Source organism: Tamandua tetradactyla, chromosome 14, assembly GCF_023851605.1.
Source record: "Tamandua tetradactyla isolate mTamTet1 chromosome 14, mTamTet1.pri, whole genome shotgun sequence".
In the NCBI taxonomy this organism is placed as follows: domain Eukaryota; kingdom Metazoa; phylum Chordata; class Mammalia; order Pilosa; family Myrmecophagidae; genus Tamandua; species Tamandua tetradactyla.
In genome coordinates this window covers 35,005,531-35,019,468 of record NC_135340.1, presented here as the reverse complement: position 1 = coordinate 35,019,468, position 13,938 = coordinate 35,005,531, and the positions used below count along the sequence as shown (strand labels likewise).

The following is a 13,938-nucleotide window of genomic DNA, read 5'->3' as shown; positions in this document are numbered from 1 at the left end:
TGCATATACATTTATGTATACATACACTTTATAAATTACAGAAAGATATTATATATACTAGTCTACATTTTGCTTTTTTCATTTAATATATCTTGGACAGCTTTCCATATCAGAATGTATCAATCTACTTCACTGTTTAAATTTATTCGACTGCATGGATTTTCATAATTTTATTTAACCATTTCTCTGCTAATGGCATTTAAGGGCTTGTTTGCATTTTTAACAATTGCAAATATTACAGCAATACATACCTTAATGTGTACTTTTGGGAATATATCTGTAAGGTAATTGTCTAGGTGCAGAACCATTGGGTGAAGGGATATTAGCATTTTAAATTTTACTAAATACTCAAACACTGACTTGCCAAACAGACTGTCCCATTTAACAGTCCTACTACTGTGTGAAGTGGTATTACCACCTTTCATAAAATTCACCAGTCTCCGTATTTTGTATTACAGTAATCTGCCTTCAATTTGTTTTACCTTTGTTTATTTAACAAATATCTTAACTTTGATTATATTTAACAAACGTACCATGATCTAAGCAATATTCTGCATTTTACAAATATTTACATTTAATCCTCATAACAACCCTATTTAGTAGGTGCTATCATCTGCATTTTAGAGATGAGGAAACTGATGCACCAGGAGGTTAAGTAACTTGCCCAAAGTGGCAATGCTTGTAAATGGAAGATTACAATGAGAACCTAGGCAATCTGACTCCACGGTCTATACTCTCAAACACTAGCTGATTATGGAATTTTTTTATTATACTGCACACAACTTTTATTTAATCACAATTATCAATCCTTTCCTTTATGGCTTCTGATTTGTAATATCCTCCTTAGAAAGACCTACTCCACTTAATGATTATTAAAAAAAAATCCCTATTTTATAGAAAGCTCATGATTTCATTACGTTAAATTGAGATGCTCTGATTAAAGTAGAATTTGTTTTCATTTAAAAAGTGAGGCAAGAAAATTTTTTTTTTCTAAACTGGTAGCCAGTTGCCCTAACATAATATATTGAATAACCTTTTCTTTCTCCATTGATTTAATGGCACTTTAACCATATATTGAATTCTCATAACTATCTGGGCCTCTTTCTATACTCTATTTTATTAACCTGTCATTTCTTCTCCAATTCCAAATTACTAGTAACTATTGCTTCATAACATACTCTATCAGGTAAGTCTGGTTTTTGTCTCATTTTTCTTTTCAATAATTTCTCAGCTAGTCTCATATGTTAATTTATCCCAGAAGAAACTCAAGCATCATTTTGTGAATGTACTGAATGCATATTAAGAAAGAGGGGAGGAATTTATAAATATTAATAGTTAGAAAGACACTTAAGGCTCATTAAGTTTAAACCCTCACTTACAGATGAGCCATTCAGACCCAGCTAAGTAAACTGACCAGACTCATGGAGATATTTAGACGCACCACCACAGGTTTGAATCCAAATACCAAGTTCTAGCTATAGTTGGAAATTGTAACCAAAAATGGTACTCTAAAGCAACAAATAAAAAATGGAAGACTAAAGTTCTTCTATGCCTCCTTCTGTTTTCTTCTAACATCTCTCATCTTTAAACGACAGAAAAAACTCTGCGCCTAAGCACCCAAATTCATAGAGTCAGAACCATTAAGTGCAGAAACAGTAAGGTAAAAGGGACTGCTGGACAGTTCTAACAGAAACCAAAGGACTGACATAACCATGATGGTAATTATGCACCATAATTTCATGTTTGCTTATTTTCTGAATCATTGGATTTTGGAAAATGAGTTGTGCTGTTTTTACAGTAATGTGCTTTTTGCTTAAAAAGACAAAATTTAAAAGTCATTATTCAGGGCTTTCCAACTTTTAGGCCTACCTCTGATTTAGAAAAATCACAGAAATGTGCACAGACTTGTAGTTCTCAGTATCTATTCCTGGTTTGCCTACCATAATTGAACATAATTTTTCTACTAAGTTCTTTAGGGATACTTTTACCTGAATGCTGCTTTCTTCATCTTCCCTGGGTGATTGTGCAGGCATGACTTCCACATCTGAATTATCAGATGAGGTATTACGTTTTCTCTTCTTACCCACCACAGGAGTGATGGTACTAAAAAAGAAAAACCAAACTTATTTTCAGTGAGGGCAAGGAAAATTTATGGTTAAGAAAATGTAATTAATATAAACCATCACATACTAAGCTCCCAAAATGAACTACTTAGATCTTCAGTCTCTGAGACACAAATATTGAGTAGGGTGTTTAATAAAAGAAGCTATTAGGGTTTGTAAACCACTGGCAGACCTCTAACAGATTTGACAAGTTCTAGCTACAACCATGTTCACAAATACCTGAAGGAAAGTAGCATAATATAGCAGGATGAATACTGGACTACGAACTAGAAGGCCTCATTTCTAAACCCAGTTCTGTCTCTAATTGGGTGTTTTATCTTATTTGTATGCATTGGTGAAATGCCCACCCTGTCAGTTATTAAGGAGCAAATTAGATAAAAGGTATGGACCTTGTGCTGTTGTTTTCTAAATATTTTTATTATAAACAGCAAACAAACATACTGGACCTTGTCTTTTAAAAGCTGCAATATCCTGTTCAAATAAAAAGCAATATTATTACACAATAAAGCCTGACAGAAAACTCCAGATAACAGACGCTAGAGAGAAAGGAGTGAATCCATAGGATGTAGAAGGTAAAGCGATGACACTCATTGTGACAAGAATTATATGGCAAAGCATGGTTCCGTCAACATTGTTTAAGGATGACAGTGGCTGTAGGAATCTTCCCAATTCACAGATGAGATCCAAAAACAGGACAGCCAGGTCTCTAGTAGTTCTCTTTTATTAGTGTGGGTAAGTGACAAATTTCTTTCACACTACAGTGATACTGTATCAGTAAGAATATATAAAAACACAAAATAACAGCTTTTAAATGTAACCCACAACACAATAATTGGCTGTATTTCTTGTACCTTAGTACTTCTCTTTGAAAGTACATTAATTTACAAACGTCTGCTTAACAAATCATGTAAGCACTGAGATGTGGAAAAGAAAAGTCTTATTATCTTCTTTGATAGATCACTCTGAACTATGTAGCTGCTAAATGCAAGAAGCTCATTTAAACATTATTTTAAAATGAGTGCACCATACTCAAATATCCCATCAAAACAGCAAAGGGTACTCACTTTAGCTTACTTTTGCCCTTGGTTTTAGAGGTACCAGAAGTTTTGCTCTTCTTTGGTTTTTCCTCCTTGAGTCTCTCCCCACTGTTCTTCTTCCTGCGTTTCTTTTCACCTTCTTCTTCTGGCCGAACACTGGGCAACTCATCCTCATTCAGGACTCGAGGAATGTTCTGTTCACCCCGGGCGCGGGCCCTAGCAATGGCCTCTGCCACAATCCGATTTGCTTTCTCTTGCTTTTTCTGGTGCTCCAACCTGCGATTTTCCTCCATTCCTGTCTTGCCTCCCGTATGAGGATTGGAGTTTGCTGGCGATGACAGAGCTGCCACTTCACTGGCACTTAGAACTTTAACTACGGATAGCCCTGAAGAAGTCCCTTGGGAAGAGCCAGCCTACAGAAATAAAGACAGAGAAATAAAAATATTCCTGTAGAAGGATAGTGAATTTTACCTACTACCCAGCCCCGTTTTTCCCACCCCCTTATTCAGTAACCTTCACGCAAATCCTAACAGCTGTTTTTCTTTCTTCCCTCTTCTTCCCTCCTTCCCTTTCTACTTCCTTCTTCTTTTTAACACTTGCTTCCTTCAATTTTTAAGCCTTATCCCTCTTCCCCTAGAGATTTTAGTATTATTGGAGGGTTGGGGGGCAGGGTTGGCAACAAGAGAGGTAGAATATGCCCCCCTTCTTTGAGAGCCTAATCCAGGCCAAGATTTTTATATCACCCTAGGCCAAGACTTTTTTCCACTTTATTTTAGTTTGTATTATGAAGATTCTAGTTTTTTTTCCTAACTAAAAAATTATGTCATCATATTGAATATGATATTTAAAATATACACTCTTTCCTCACTCCAACTTCCTTCCTTCTTGCCACTCTAAACAGGAACTGCTGGTTGGAGTATGTGTTGGGACAGCCACTAGGTTCAGAAGGAAATTTGGAAGCATCAAAAAAGTTTTAATGTGCATGTCCCATAACATTTACTCTTCAGTGTCACCTTTCATTTAAACCATGAGTCATATATGGGACGCTGTCAGCAACACTGTTTTTAACAGTACAAAATTAGAATCAACCAAAATACCTATCAGCAGAGGAATGGGAAGTAAACTATGACATATCCCCAATATGGCACTTGATGAAACAACTGAAAACAATACATGAGATTTAAATGATATAAACAGAGCTCTAAAATGTTTTTAAAAGTGGGGGCAAAAACAACATTTTTTAAAAAGTGAGGGAAAAAAGTAACCTGAAAAACCATTTTTGTAACCCAAACAAAACCAATACTTTGTTTTCAATGTGTATATGCATGTGTATGTTTGTATTTGTAACATTTACTTTTTTTTTTTACAAGAAGAATATGTTTATGCATTTCCCATTTAATTAAAAGGTAATATTATCTTGAAGAAAAGAAGATGGCCATTCAGTAGTTTATTTCCTGCAAAATTTTAGAGATTTAACATGATTCTGCTCCCAGGGGAAATCTGTGCTTAATTCATTATAGACTAAATTGTTATTTCTTAGCAAAGCCTACATTGGCATTCATGTGTATTTAAGAAATGCCCCTTTCAATTGGGGAAAAAAAAAAGATTACTTCTTCAATGGGTTTTTTTTTGTTTGTTTTTTAAGTATTGTAAATCTTTATTTCAATCATTCTAGGCAGGCAACAGCAGTGACTGCAAGGTAGTGTGGAACATCGACAGTGCCCATTACAGAGGGAAATCTTAGCCACGCTTTCATTCATTCATTAAAAAAATACTGCATCAAAAAAACACCCCTATAGCTAAATGGTCTAAAGAAAGTTCAGTTCTGACACAGGTAGGCTAGTAACTTCAATTCTAAAGTTTCTCCAGAACAAGTCTCAAACAAAGTCTTACTGAACCTAGATACATTAATAAACTTTTTTGGGATGGGGAGAGGGTGAGAAAAGACAAGAATTTCATGAAATCAGACTTCGATATCCTTTAGCCATGCTCTTAATATCAATACCCATCTCCATTATTCTAGGCAAATTATAATTAATACAACCAATACTGGTCTCTGGGCTAGAAGTAAAAAATTCAAATTCCACTCTTGGCATACTTTTACTTCTTTGGGAGATGAGAGGAGTGATAATTACTTAACCACTTGAAGACTGTTTTCTTATCCTTCAGATGAGTGAATATTTCAATTTTTTTTTATTTCACAAGAACGTTATTAGAAAAAGACTGTAAAAATATACAAAATAGCTCAAAGACAAAACTAGATAATCATTTATACCCAAGCCTAACAATAAGTTTATCTAATCTTTGCATGATATAATTAAAACAAGATTTCTGTGAGACAAAGAAATAAAAGTCTGCATCTCAGATCAGAAATTTAAATCTAGATTGGGTTCACATTAACAATAAGTGGTTGCCTGAAGGCAAAAGCAAGGGACTTAGAGGTCTGTTTTCCTTCTTAACTGTGTGAACCTCACCTGTGGCTGTAGCACCACCTTGAGTGGTACTGAAAGTCTTTGTCCTGGGCTTTGTCCTGGTCCCATTATCTGTGCCTGCTGTACAGAGGACAGAGTCATTGGCTGGGTTGAAGGTGTCTGCTGGGGCTGTGGTTGCGATGATGGAGGCTGTGGTACAATCTGGATTTTTTGCTGTGGCTGCTGCACCTGCAGCTGGATAGTTACTACTTTGGCAGGCTGCCCCTGGGCATTCTTGGCTTGAGTCAGGGCTGCCAGCTGATTGCCCTGTAATACGATCTTGCCTGGGAGACTCCCTAACACGACATGCCGGTGTCCTTGGGGACCTCCAGACTGTGGCTGCTGGAGGACCAGGGTGATGCGTTTGGATTCACCCTAGAATAAAGAAAGGAAATTCCAAGAAAGGTACAATATTAGAAAGAATAGTACACCTATAACAATTTACCAGTCTTTCTCTCCTAAAATCACAAAAATCCTGGATCAGACGACATAATACAATTCATTTTGTTCATCCTCCTACGTAATCCTGATACAATCTTTTCTATTAAAACATATCTGCTCAGTGAATAGCAAGCCTATTTTTTTAAAAACTTCTTATGTTTTTGAAATGAAATGCCATTCATTTTTAGAAATCTATTAGAATAAAACTCCTTATAATGATGAAATCTGGCCTTCTTGTAGATTTCCACTGGTCTCAGTACTGCTTAATTTCCTTTAGCCCTTTATTGAGAGGATGGAGCATCTACTTTCTTATAATAGAGCTAGTCTTTTCACTGGACAGAGCAGAAGGGAGACAATTTTAGTAGTAAGAACAAGAGAAAGAGATACATAGCTTCCATAAGTCTTGCAATATAAATATATTCTTCAAAAATGATTCTTTGTTCCCATAGCATCCTGTATTTCTTATATCATAAAACTTTATATCATACATTATTGTCAATTCTTGGTTAATGTCTGTCTTCCCCAGCAGACTGTGAGCTCTGTTAGGACAGGGACTGTGTCTGTCTTATTTGGCACCAGCTAGGCACGGTATAAACATGTAGTATAAATATGTAGTATATGTATAGTATAAACATGTAGTATATGGATATGGTATAAACACATAGTAAGAGCTCAAAAAATATGTCAACACTAACTGTCCCCACCTAGCAAGTAATAAGCATGTGACTGTCAACACTAACTGATAATATGTGCTCTCTCTCACAGTTGCCTGGCTTTTACTAAACCAAAAGTTACCTCCCCCTTTCACTCAAGTCACCTGGGTAGGTGTAGAGGTCAGTGTAACTGCAGGCTTCAGAGGGGGCCCTGTGGCCCCAGGGTTTCCAGCAGGAGCTGAACCCTTAACTGGTTGTAGGACCAGCTGCTTTACTGGTCGGCTGGGCTGGACAATGCGCTGCACAGTAGCCTGGTTCCCAGGGACCTTGGCGGCCAACACTGTATTACCAGAGACAATGGAAACACCTGGTCGAAGGGGAGTGCCGGTTAGCACTTTGGTAAAAGTGACTTTTCCACCATTGGCTGTGCCAGCCACCAAGGGCTGAGCTGTGCTGGTGATACCTTGGGCCTGAATTTGTGCCACATGGGCACCAGTGACTGAGGAGCTTGGAGGGGCCTTAAGGATAACAATCTTAGGGGCTGACTGAGGTGGTTGTCCTCCAGCACTACTGGAGGAGACAGCTGATGAGACAGCTGTGGCAGAGACACCCATGAAAGGATTCCCTTGGCTCAGTATCTCCTGGCTCTTGGAGACCTGCAAAAGTCCCGATGTTGGCGTTGATGTCTGTAAGACAGGTTGTACTGGCTGCTCTTGGCTGGCGGGCTGAGTGGTATAATCATGCAATGTTAAGGATTCTGGAGCTGGAGCTGTTGATTCTTTGGGAAGTTCTGTGGGTACTGTTTCCTCTGATGGTGGGACCAGGTCACTTGCTGAAGAATTCCCCACATCACCACCTCCACCATCCTGGTTCATCTGATCCAAGGAGTCCAGGGAGCTTGGCAGTCCAAGGGCTTCCTCAATGGGATCTTGTGTGACCTGGGTGAAGCTGTCATCAGTCAGAGAGTCCAGGCCAAATAAATTCGGGTCATCAAACAGATCCATGATGGGGTCTGCCATCTTGGGAAAGCAATGGAATATTCCCCAAGGTCTAAGGAGGGAAGGGGAGGGGGGGTAATGGCTCTCCCCTCCCCTCCCCTATTAAGAAAAAAATGTACACAGTGGAAGAGGACTACTCTTCAGGTAAAGAGGCAACAAACAAGTGCATGTCAGATTGTCCTGACCTTCATGGAGCAAGAGATGGCTAGGTCTTCAGAGGAAGATGATGAAATTCCTGTTGTGGGAATACAAATCAAAGATAAACAAAGTTGGTGACCTCAGAGAAAATTTCTTCTTCTTAGGTATTAACCTTATTAGCAAACAGCATCAAAATAATAAAACAAGAGATGAGGCAAATGTGAGAATCTGAGGATAGAGGCACAACGGAAAGAACACCCACATTTCTGTTTCAAAAAGAAAACTAAAAAAGAAAAGTCAAACTAACCCCGTTTGGGGGCTGTTAAACACCTACACTTTTTTTTGTTTTTTGGATACATGGGTTGGGACTAAAACCTGGGTCTCCCCCATGGCAGGCGAGCATTATACCACTGAACCAACTGTGCAACTTATACCTACATACTTTTAAACTCCTGGGTGCCAAGAGTATTCAACTGCCTCTGTCCATTCCTTTAAAAATTATAATTCTTAGGCAGAGATCAGTAAATTTAATCTTCATTCACCTTTTATTTTCCGTTTCTGAGTTGGCAAAACTGAAAACCATATATCACCAGGATTTCAGTGAATGTGGATAAGGATTTCTACATTCTTATCTATATTCTTATAAAAGGATATTTTATATTCTATCTTATAAATTTTTCTTATATTTCAGATAACATTGCTTCCTACTGGCAAAAATAACCACCTTCAACAAATCTCATAGTACAATCTTACCAAGCTTATACTATGATTTTACCGAGGGACTTTTTCAGACTTTATTCTAACTAACATATCAATTAATCTATATATAGCATTTCTGCTGTAAAGTCCCCTTTCTCTAAGAAATCTTTCTACTTGAGATCAAAAACTTCCTCTGTAAAGAATTCAAGGCTTTCTACACTTTGGTTCCAATTTAAATTCCCAATTTTTTTCTCTCACCATTTCCCATAATATACATCCTAAATTCCAGTCCCATTAGACCATATAGTTTCCTGAATGTGATTACTATCTCTGTGACTTTGCCTATTATACTGTAGCTTATGCCTGGGAACTCCCACTCCTTTGTACCCCTAACATCTCTCGCAGCTGAAATCCTACCCACCTCTCAAAGGCCTTCTTTCCATAAAGTAAGCCCTGGTCTCTGACCCTTTAACAACTAAGCAATTTGTGATGATGTGATCCCTTCACCTCCTTAGATACCCAAAGCACTGTATACACCTTATTTAAGGCACTCAGATTTAATATTTTACTAAAATGACTTGCATTCTTGTCTATATTCTATTAAGGTCCAAATGATTCCTTTGCACAAATTTTTTAAAATTGCCTGCTCTTGAAAATGCTTTTCTGCCACCTGCTGGAAAACTGTCATACTGAACATATAAATTGATGATTATGAATGTGTGCAATGCATTCCTGCACAATCCTGCATGGTAGCCTGACAGCCTTGTTCTTCTTTTCCCATGAGAAAGGGAACTCTTGGATGGTAGGGATCATGACTTTTTTATCGATGGCTCTCTAAGCAACCAGTAGGGTATGACACACACAGAAACTACCAAAAGAATATTCAATGAATTAAAATATTTGCTTGCAGTATCTGTGAGAGTATTCAGTCCTCAGAGAAACTAAGTAATATTTCTTGATTTTAAGATGAGACAGTAGAAAGCTTCCTATCTTTCCTACATCCCAGGGATGATCCTAGCCCTGGCACTGTGGGATCAACAATGCCATTCTGACAAAAAGAGGGTGTAAAAAATAAGGTATCAGTGGCTGAGAGAGTACAAATAGAGTCAAGAGGCTACACTGGATGTCACTCTTACTCATGCTTCAGTTAGATAATGCTACCTATCATAACTTGCCAAACCCCAACCAAAACCATTCCTGCCAATCCTAAAGAATACCTAGGGCATTATATAAGATTCTACAAAGGTTCCATGCACAAGGGTAACTCTCCAAAACCTACAACCTCCAGATGGGTCCTTGGACCAGGTAAGTCCTGAAATGCAGAGGGGTCAGCCTCTCCAGAACATCAACTAGTTCCATCCCCCATCCCATATTACAGACAGCCCCTTCCAACATGAAAAAGTTAAAATGGGCAAAGCCCAAATACCCCTAAAGAATGGGATAGAAAGATCAAAGATCAAATGATGGTGGAGTTATACAGAGAAGGCCGTATATAACAAATGATTATGACTGCTGAATCATATTTCTTTTAGCCTCCAGTACCTTAGAGCAGCTAGAAATTAAAAACCCAAAATTGTGGAATTGTAACCTATACCAAACTCTGAAATCTGTTCTACAACTAACTGTTGCAATGTACTTTGAAATTTACTGCTTTATGCATATATATTATTTAAAGGGAAGGATGAATATAACAGAGAAGATGGGATTTAACAAAGGAGTAGAACTGCTGAATTATTATATTGATATTTCTGTCTCTAGTGTCTTGGAGTAGCTAGAAGAAAAAATGAAAAATCATGAAATTATAACCATACCAACCTTTAAAATCTGTTCTGTAACTACTTGTTAAAATGTACTTGGAAATTATTGCTTTTTTGTATGTATGTTCTATGCTACAATAAAAAAAAATACTATCCTACAAATGGCTGAACGTGTAGTTACTAAATCCATGTCTAGGATTTTAAGTTCATGAAATTATCGGAAAAGGAAAAATTACCTAAGACAAGGAATTGTAAATATATAACCACATAATTAAAATACACGAAAAAGCAATATTTAGTCTTTGTGTATGATGTCAATGTTTGACAATCCAGCAGACCACTTCTCTTAGTTTTTAGAAGGCACCAGACAAGAAATTTGCCAGCAGGACAGTACAGACTTCACTGGAAGACTTTTCCAAATGACTGACAAGCTCTATTTTTTCCATCTTCAACCTATTCCAGTTATCCTTATAAAACAATATAATGTGGGATAATATTCCAGAAACTCTGAAGTTGTCAGAAAGAATAGACTCATCAGTAGTTGGTGCACTGATTAAAATTACAAAATTAATATGGCATCTCCACCAATGTTAAATAAGATCGTCTTTGCTTCAGTAACTGTATATCCTTCAACTCTCACCTGGGACCTATATCACTTCTGGCTAAACTCTTCTACCAGCTTATTCCAGCCTCTATTAAATGATACTTGCCCTAAATTTACTCAGAATGGAGATCCGAGAAGGTATAGACGTATTTTGATTTAATGAAAACCCACTAGATAATGTTACAAATTTTCTCAAGTCAACATTATCAACTTTTTCCAGTTATGTTCTACTTTGCCACCTATTATCTTTCATCTCCTATTCACTCTCAGCTGTCACAAAAATATACAAAGACAGTCCCCACTAACAAGACTGTTTATATTGGTATAGTTTATAATGTGTCATTTTTTTTCCCATGGAGTACTTTGTCCTTTCTACAATTCCTACTATTTATTATACTTAACGTACTCCTTCCTTCCATAATAGCCCAACCTAGGCAGAGACATCATTTTTTTTTATTAAAAAAAAATTAACTAACACAACATTTAGAAATCATTCCATGAGACATCATTTTTTAATAGGATAAATTCTCAGTTTCTGAGAATTTTTTTCAGACGCTTTTATAAATCAATGCATTACCATTTCTCTCTCCCTTCCTAATTCTGAACCAAACCTTTACTTCTCCTAGTTCAGTCTAGGGCTCAAACATTCAAAAACTTCTATACCAATTTAATGCCACATCACCAAATATCATTACTTCTCAGTCCCACCCCATTAAGTCACCTCTACTGACCCAAATCGTCTCATTTTATATATTTTTTTATTCTAGCCGTCTATATCTTTAAGCTGTTATTGAGTCTCACTAGATGAAACCTCCCCAACATATCTCCAATTTTCTTTACCCTCCTTCCATTCCTACTTGTGGGTCATCCCAACTGTATCTACATCTAGCCTATTCTACCAAGTTCACGTGTTCCATGATATATGAAGCACTTATCTATCCCCGAGTAAAGAAACTGCTGGGATAAAGAAGTCATACAGGCTTTTATTATATGGAGAATGAGAAGCTGGACTTGGCCTACCACTGCCCCAAAGAGAAACAGGTGTTCAAAAGGAAAGCTACAGTTTAGTAGTTGTACTTTAGTCACTGTCCATAACTGCAAACCATAATGACCAGACTCATGATGAAAATTTTGGGAATGGGGGGGAAATGGAAAAAAACAGTCAAACTTAAAATTCAAGGCCACTTATCTATAAACTCCAACTAACCAGTCAGAGAAATTCTCTCTATATAGGCCAATAATAGCCCTTCATCCCATCTCCTTCTTAAATGGTAACTAACTACTCCTAATCTTTTACAAAGAGAGCCCCTCAACCTAAGTATAAACCAACATTTTTTACAACTTTATAACCTCTAATGTAACTCTTCTTGGATTTTTGGAGATCTAGAGTCCCAACTCTCCTGTTCTTGTTTTACATTTCACCTCATCCTTGCTCATTTCTACAACTACTTGCCTGACCCAACATAAAAAAATTTGTTCTAATTCTACTCCATAATTTTCTGTTCTCCAGACCTCTCAACAAAGCAGTTATTCTCAGTTGGATGATGGAGGGTATTCTTTAGGTCTTATGGGAACTGGGCATGGGGATAAATGTGTAGTTGGAAAATATGTGTTCAACATTATAATTTCATATTTAGAAAAATGGAAAAGAAAAACATTTTCATTGTTTAGGTTATTATATTCAGTTAAATTCAACAAAATCTTAGCCAATGAAGATCTGCAGAAGACAACACTAAGGGAGACTGGGAGGACTGGCAGAGAAACAAACATGCCTGGCATGGAAAGGTTATCAGTATCTCTCTGTGGATGGGGTAAGATTTCTTACGGTCTCTCAAAAGGGATTTATCATGGAATATTTATTGTTATGATGGATAAAACACTGCAACAGAATCTAGTCCATTCATTTAATATATAAAATTATGTAAACTGAACTACAGGCATCTATTATCTGTTTACAGATTTATCCTTACAGCCCATCCCCTTAGCAGATAATGAAGAATGAATGCAATATTGACCAACACTGACTCTCTTTTGTATTATGCACTTTTAGAACCTATCAGCCGTGCTCACTTAACCTCTAACTGCTCAAAGATTCAGAAAAGAATAAACTATTTAATTTCAAAGTATAAATCTTTGGGGTTGGAAACTGTATCCTTTCAAAGAGGATTAGCAGCAGACAGACACAGGCACATGTTATTGAAACACAAGATGGATAGGAGCAATTTAAATGAGAAATCCCTTAAAAAAAAAAATCAGAAAGCCTAAAATGAAAATCACCAACATAATTTTAAAAGGAAGCATCTAAAAACTGTAACATGGAGACATCTATGAGACTTAACTGGTCGCAAATCTTATAAAGAAAAGGGAAATAAACATCCAAGGTGAATGTAATCACAATTTAGGATCACCAGGGGATCAGGATGGAAAGACAGAGACCGTAAGAAATGGAGCTAAACACTCGGAGTCACTAGGAGAATTCCTCAAGAAGATCGAGATCCTAGGTCATTTCCTCTTCAACATTCTCATTGCCAAACGTGTGGCCACTGTTTTTATTTTCCCAATTACTAAAGACAAATACATTCACACCTCAATCAGGGGAATGGACATCTGGGGACAAACATGCCTGGTAAAGTGAGCCCTTCTGAATAAATAGGGAAAATAAATAAGGCACAATTGGCAACTATGAAAGCTAAAAGCATGTACATATGTTCGGGGAGTAAAGGAGAAACTACAGAAATTATGTACTCACAGGAGGGGAAAGAAAGTGGCGAGGGAAAGAAGTGAGGAGCTGATGGAGGGGAAAACGCGGCTGGGGGGTGGGGGTGGAGGTAACCCGGTAATATTACCTGCTCATACTGCCGGGGCTGGTGCTAGTAAGGCCCATACAGCAAAGGCGGGAGAGTCCTGGCAAATGATCCCCAAAAATGGAGATATGGTACATGCACTTGAGAGAGGGAAGCTAGCGGGGGTGCCCTCCAGGGTGGGGATGGCCAAGACGGGAAGATGCGGAGGGGGTG

At 37.5% G+C, this 13,938-nt stretch overlaps 2 protein-coding genes across 4 annotated transcripts in view; both read right to left on the bottom strand.

Moving 5' to 3' along the window:
* Window positions 1-7,744, bottom strand: part of CHD8 (chromodomain helicase DNA binding protein 8) — a 67,806-nt gene extending 60,062 nt beyond the window's left edge. Inside the window, exons 1-4 of the mRNA XM_077127251.1 lie at window positions 6,890-7,744; window positions 5,635-6,006; window positions 3,188-3,573; window positions 1,989-2,103 (exon numbers count right to left, since the gene is read on the bottom strand). Of these exons, the coding sequence (XP_076983366.1) occupies window positions 1,989-2,103; window positions 3,188-3,573; window positions 5,635-6,006; window positions 6,890-7,744 (1,728 nt within the window). The remainder of the gene's footprint in view (window positions 1-1,988; window positions 2,104-3,187; window positions 3,574-5,634; window positions 6,007-6,889) is intronic.
* A 101-nt stretch (window positions 7,745-7,845) lies between these two features.
* Window positions 7,846-13,938, bottom strand: part of RAB2B (RAB2B, member RAS oncogene family) — a 38,934-nt gene continuing 32,841 nt past the window's right edge. For all 3 annotated transcript variants that reach the window (XR_013162267.1, XR_013162265.1, XR_013162268.1), the window contains exon 9: window positions 7,846-7,958. The gene's annotated coding sequence lies outside the window, so the exon portion shown is untranslated. The remainder of the gene's footprint in view (window positions 7,959-13,938) is intronic.